Source organism: Hydractinia symbiolongicarpus, chromosome 1 (genome assembly GCF_029227915.1).
Source record: "Hydractinia symbiolongicarpus strain clone_291-10 chromosome 1, HSymV2.1, whole genome shotgun sequence".
In the NCBI taxonomy this organism is placed as follows: Eukaryota; Metazoa; Cnidaria; class Hydrozoa; order Anthoathecata; family Hydractiniidae; genus Hydractinia; species Hydractinia symbiolongicarpus.
The window spans coordinates 24,866,317-24,872,572 of NC_079875.1; the positions used below are offsets into that span (position 1 = coordinate 24,866,317).

At 36.4% G+C, this 6,256-nt stretch overlaps 1 protein-coding gene across 1 annotated transcript; it reads left to right on the forward strand.

Annotated features, from left to right (window-relative positions):
• Positions 1–3,904: 3,904 nt before the first annotated feature.
• LOC130648034 (uncharacterized) lies at positions 3,905–5,707 on the forward strand. The gene is made up of 3 exons (XM_057454057.1): positions 3,905–4,148; positions 4,233–4,373; positions 4,451–5,707. The coding sequence occupies exons 1-3, from the start codon at positions 3,932–3,934 to the stop codon at positions 5,329–5,331; spliced, it is 1,239 nt and encodes a 412-aa protein (XP_057310040.1). The 5' UTR covers positions 3,905–3,931; the 3' UTR covers positions 5,332–5,707.
• Positions 5,708–6,256: the final 549 nt, after the last annotated feature.

Consider the following 6,256-nt stretch of genomic DNA (forward strand, 5'->3'; position numbering starts at 1 on the left):
CATTCTCATGACTAAATGTGTGTATTTACCATCTTTTAGCCTTTCCTTAACCGTCTGGATCTCTGATCGTGATTCAATGACATCATTCTCTTCATGAATAGTTGCGAGATCTTGTCTGTCTTTTGGATACCACACATATAACATTTTAGCTTGCCTTCGTAAATTTTTTGGTATAGCGGTGTATGATTGTGTGAGTAGCCACATAGTGTGGTTTCGATGTCGTCCGCTAACGGCCAACTCTAGCAATGGCTGTCTCTTTTTGTCTAGTTTCTCATCTGCGATGATATCGTCGATCAGGAATAAGGTTTTGTATCCGGCACAGAAATCCGTCATCTTTCGAATATAATCATATAACATACCTCCCGGCTCAATTAGAATCACATATCTGTCGTTCCAAAACCATTTTCGGTCCCTATATGTCTTATTCCATCTTAATGTTGGGCATATAATCACGATGAAATCGAAGTGATCAAAGTATTCATTCTCTAATAATTTTACAACACGTTTGGATTTTCCGCAGCCCGTAGGGCTAACAAATAATGCTGTGTGGGGCTCTTTCATGTAAAGTGTGTTTTTCGCCATTCTATCTTAATAAAGTACATCAATAATTTCACCGTTTTGAATGTTTAGTTGAGCGTCCATGATTAGATATATATAGGCGTTTAAGGATCCTGCGGTTTCTGCTGTCTTTTCAGATACTCCTCCTACACACGAAGATGAGAAGATCGCTCTTGTGATTGCTATGACAACAGGTTATTTCATATGGTATTTGTTTAGATAAAGAATGACGTCAATTAAATGTCAATCAAACCAGAATAACAATAGAGAACAATGCATTCCTTACATACCAAATATCCTTAGCAACGGCTACTTTCGTTTTGACTTTTTCTTATGTAAACAACTTTCTGGTATGTAAAATCCTAATGTTATAAGCGTTTGATTGACAGATGGTTTTACAAGAGTCTTGTAACAAAAACTGCTTGCGTGTTGTTATTTATGTTTTATTATCATTGATGGTATTACCACGTACGCTAGAGGTCATTATAGACAGGGTTGAATCCTATCACTGTAATGGGGGGAGTTTGGGGGTGGGGGGCCCAGGGGGACACGGCGGGGATTGGTGGATTGGGGACAGAAACTCTTCTATCGTTGATTTAACGGGCATGATCTATGATTTGACGTAAAATGGTAAAGTGCTAAGGGATTTTATGGACTCTTCTATCGTTGATTTAACGGATATGATCTATGATTTGACGTAAAATGGTAAAGTGCTAAGGGATTTTGTCCTAACATCCGCATTTTCCTATCTCTACACCTTCGTGCCTAGTGCTATTTACAAATTTGCGTTGAAAAATAATAAATACTCAACTGCATAACCTAGACTGTAATAAATCTAACTGACTTACATTTTTGCTTTATGCTTTGAGAATAAAAGCCACTAAATCACCTGGCATTGTAGGGAAAACAAAAAGACCGTTTGTCAGTGGTAGAAAACAACAGGGTAAAAACACACCAAAATCCCTCGATGCAATAATGGACTTCGAATTGGAGGATATGAATATAACGGACTTCCCGTTTTAAAATGAAGTACTATAGATGCCTCCTCTAAACACACCATCTACATCATCTAAAACAACAACCTCAACAACAATGGCAACCAAAAAATAGAACCTGTTAACCCGCCATTGATAAATAATATTGGACCTGGCAACAACCTTGGCAATTCGACAACAAAACCTAAAGGTGGAAATGAGATTGAACGTTCCATTTCAATGTCGATTTCAAAGGTTTCATCAACAACCAACCTTAAAGCACAAAAAAAGTACAATAAATCCACAAACAAATACCATCATTGACATAAACTGTTTTTTTATAAGCGTAACTTTCTTTATATAAGAGCAACTTTCTTCCCCCATTACCAACTCTATTATAACAGGAAAACTTGATATACACCGTTATAAAACACAACATCACAATACATTTAATGCAAAGATACTGGGAACTAACTTGTTCCGTCATTTTAAGAGGAAGTGTAACGAACAAAGGTACCGTTAATTCTGAAACACAAAATAAAACAACGTCGTGACATGAGCTACAATATACCAACTCTCTCAAAAAGAAGAGAAATCCATATCACCATAGCAACTCATTGTACTCATGATATAAAAAAAATATTTACAATTGGTCGAATCGAACGACATTTAATAACGTTCTGCTACCACAGCCATCCAACAACATAGAGAGATAGAGCCCAAATCAATTTCTAAACGACACTTGACACCTAAACTGTTTTTCAAACCAACTAAAACTCATATTACCATAGCAACATTATGCACCACCATTGTGCCTTAAAATATCAAACAAAAAATATACTGTAGAACGGCCTGTTGACACAAATTTTCAACAAAACGTAACGCATGGACACCTTTAGCCGTGCCAACTCTGAAATTAGCCGTACTAAAATCCTAAATTGTGTTTTACTTATAAAAGAGACCTGAGTACAAAGTTGCAACCGGTCTCTTAAATTAATCATAACCCATATCACTATGGCAACAACTAATACTCACATTGCGCTTTTTTGAAAAAGACGAACAACAGTCGACAACGACCCGTTTAAACGGCCCTTCAACTATATATGGCTGCACATGTCTTAAAATCGACCTCTTTTCACTCGAGTAGCTGTCGTAGCAAGACATACATACGCAAGATATCCATACGCATCATGAATCAAAACGATCCTTTGAATTTGTTTCAGTTGCACGACAATGAGAACGGTAAGTTAAAAAAAGAAAATTGTTCTTACTAACTGATGAGAATACTAAACAAAGGTATGGCCCACTATCACGAGGAGTTATTGATTAGTCCGTGCTAGGACGGGGCTGAAAACTCCAATGACGGTAGAAATCAACTGATGATCTCATTATTCAGTTAGTTTTTTAAAAAGAACGAAACACAAATTGCCAATATCAACACTTATATATTGGTAGATAACCAGAGCAAACTACAACAACATGTTCGCTCAAACAAACTTAAACTAAACCAATTTGATTGTTCAATGTACGATGGGGAAAGCAAGAGGGAATAACACACTGATTTTCACACATAACACACTGATTTTCACACACACAACAAAACTGATTATCCCTTTTTTTTTAAAAGAACGAAACACAAATTGCCAATATCAACACTTATATATTGGTAGATAACCAGAGCAAACTACAACAATGTATTCGCTCGAACAAACTGAAACTAAACCAATTTGATCGTTCAATGTACGATGGGGAAAGCGAGAGGGAATAACACACTGATTTTCACACAAAGGGAAAACACGAGGCCAAAATTTCACGCAGATACAATTTACTATATACAGGTTAGAGCAGGATCGTATCATAATCGTCTATTGCGATGAATGAACATAAACAACACTGTACATAACATAACGAGTTATCATAATGGCAATCTGCCTACAAGGCTGGCGTTACTGGTATAAAAGTCATAATGGCTCTAGGGTGGTTAAAAAGTGACAGTTTCTGGGCTCCTAACATGATATAATATATAAAATGAAACAAACCGACCTGGCTACATGCAATATCTGTCCTGAAGAAATATCCGAAGGTTTCTCCTGATACCAAAGGTACATGATCCAAAATTTGCTAGAGTCATTGGATGCGCTGCCATTATAGTAATTAAAGCCAAAAGATGGAGCTGATGATATTAGTAGGTTGCAGTGATAGATGCTATTAGCAAAATATGATGATGCCAAACCAAACTATTAGCAAAATGTGATGATGGAAACTAGTTGACTTTAGCTGCTCCCATTTTATTCTTCGCTCCGGATTATCACGTGACATGCGTAAAAACATTACGTAATTTTTGCTACCATTTTGAATTGGGGGAAAACATTCTGACTTGCACGCCAGCGAAAGGGGAGATGCCTAAGAGTTGCTGTGTTGTTTCTTGTACCAATAATGTCAACAGTCGTCCTGACTTGCAGTTTTACATTCTTCCAGCTAAAAAGGCACAGAGGAAGTTGTGGCTGACAGCAATAAATCGTGTTCGAACTGATGAGCTGGGAAATCCAATCAAAGGAACTTTATGGTCACCAAAATCAAAACACCACTATGTATGCTCTGAACATTTCATTTCGGGTAAGTATAACATGTTTATACAGTACATACACAAATGTAAATGTATATAAATGAATTAAGTGTTGTTACTCTTCCTCTTTTTAGGAAAGAGAGAGTTAGCTTCAAGCCATCCTGACTATGTACTATCTGTTTTCAAAGTTTTGATTTGTGGAAAAAAAGTTGCATCACCACATCGATCAATGAGCAGATTTAATAGAAGATTTAAAAGACTACATAAGCGTCCAGGTAGGATTCACTTGACACTTCAAATGTCTTTTCAATGTTGACAAAAGTATAAGAAACCTATTATGTTTTTTTCATAGTCATTCGAAAAAAGCTAGTCACAGACCTTGAAACAGAAAAAGCCAAGACAGAAAATATATCAACAACAAATGAAAATATTGAAAATCTTGATGATATTGAAGATCTTAATTCACCTTTGGAACTGGAAAATATGCAATCACCAGAAAGTGAGAGTACTATTTCGCTGGCCTCCCCAATTTCTGTGTCAGAGAGGGAGGAATTATATAGAGAAATGGATAATCTTCGCGCTGAGAATAGAAAACTGAGAGCAAATCTTCCCGTTGATTTGAGTGTTGCTTCAATTCGAAGAAACCCGGGCAAGTGTTTGATGTTAACCAGGTTGCGTTTCGAAGTATTTGAAACATTACTCACATATTTATGTACTGAAAGTGAAAGAAAACCCACAAGATTGAAAGCTGAAGACCAGATCCTATTAACAATTATCAAATTGAAACACAATATGAGTTTTGATATGCTATGCTACATTGTTAATATTAGTCATTCCACCGCTGTTGAATATTTTTGGACATGGGTAGATGTTATGTACAAGAAGCTCAGAGGAATGATAAGAATGTCAGACAGAGATAATATATTCAAAACAATCCCCAGTGTTTTCAAAGTAAAATTTCCAAGATTGACCTCTATAATTGATTGTTTCGAAATATTCGTCGAATCTCCAGCATCACTGTTAGCAAGAGCTCAACTGTACAGTCAGTACAAAAAACATTGTACTATCAAGGTGCTCATATCATGTACACCACTTGGTGCAATTAATTTTATTTCAAAATGTTATGGTGGGCGTGCATCAGACGTTCAAATCACACGAGAATCCGGCTTCCACTTGAGTAAATACCATATGCCATCAGATCCTTGCAGACAGAGGTTTTACCTTGAGAGATGAATTTGCTGCCGGCAGTTCTTCTGAACTTATTGTACCATCTTCACAAAGGGAAAAAAGCAATTAGCAGCTAAGGAGGTTGAAAGCTCGAGAAAAATAGCTTCAGTAAGAATACATTTTGAACGTGTTATCGGTTTGATGCGAAATCGTTACCTTATTTTGAAAGGGACATTACCACTGAGAATTATAAGAAATATAAAGGATGAGGCGCATTCATCAACACTGGCTAATTGTGATAAAATTGTGACAGTTTGTGCTGCACTCACTAACTTGGGTGAAAGTATAGTATATAAATAAGATCGAGATTGTATATATCTATATTGCTGAAATACTTTTTGTATATCACATACATACATCATAAATCTTCATCATATTTGCATTATGTCTTTTTTCTCTTTTTCAATTTCCTACAGTCTATACAATACCATATTTTCCGAGTAGGCAATTTTTTCAATTTTAAACATGTGGGATGGAACCATTCATCATAGCTTGGGTGCAACTTGTTTTACGGAATTCAAGAATTCACACAAGCCAACATGTGTACTTGTAGTATCAACTTCTTTTTTTGGCTTAGTAAGTTTCGCCTTGGCATCATCACTATACAAATTTATCTCAGCAACTGGAGAACCAACAATATTTCGTGTAAACACCTGGTTCCATTGACAAGGTAACTCAGTTGGAGTACTAGACGTCAATCCAATTCGAACTGCAGCCTCTAGTTGATATAGCATGGCAGCAACGTGTGAACAAGTTTCACCAAGTCTATAAATAAATTATAATTTATGATATTTAGATGCTCTCAAAAGGTCATGAAACAACCATCTTTTAAATTCAAACTTACCCTGCCATGCAGTCACAATGACCAGCCAAAACATTTCCACGAGGGGCAACAGCAATCCATGGTTTATGAGGAACTTCGGTGGTCCTA

Coding starts and splice junctions, on each gene's coding strand:
- LOC130648034 (XM_057454057.1), top strand. CDS start 3,932: ATGCCTAAGAGTTGCTGTGTTGTTTCTTGTACCAATAATGTCAACAGT. Junction 4,149..4,232: donor CTCTGAACATTTCATTTCGG/GTAAGTATAACA, acceptor TCCTCTTTTTAG/GAAAGAGAGAGTTAGCTTCA. Junction 4,374..4,450: donor AAGACTACATAAGCGTCCAG/GTAGGATTCACT, acceptor TTTTTTTCATAG/TCATTCGAAAAAAGCTAGTC.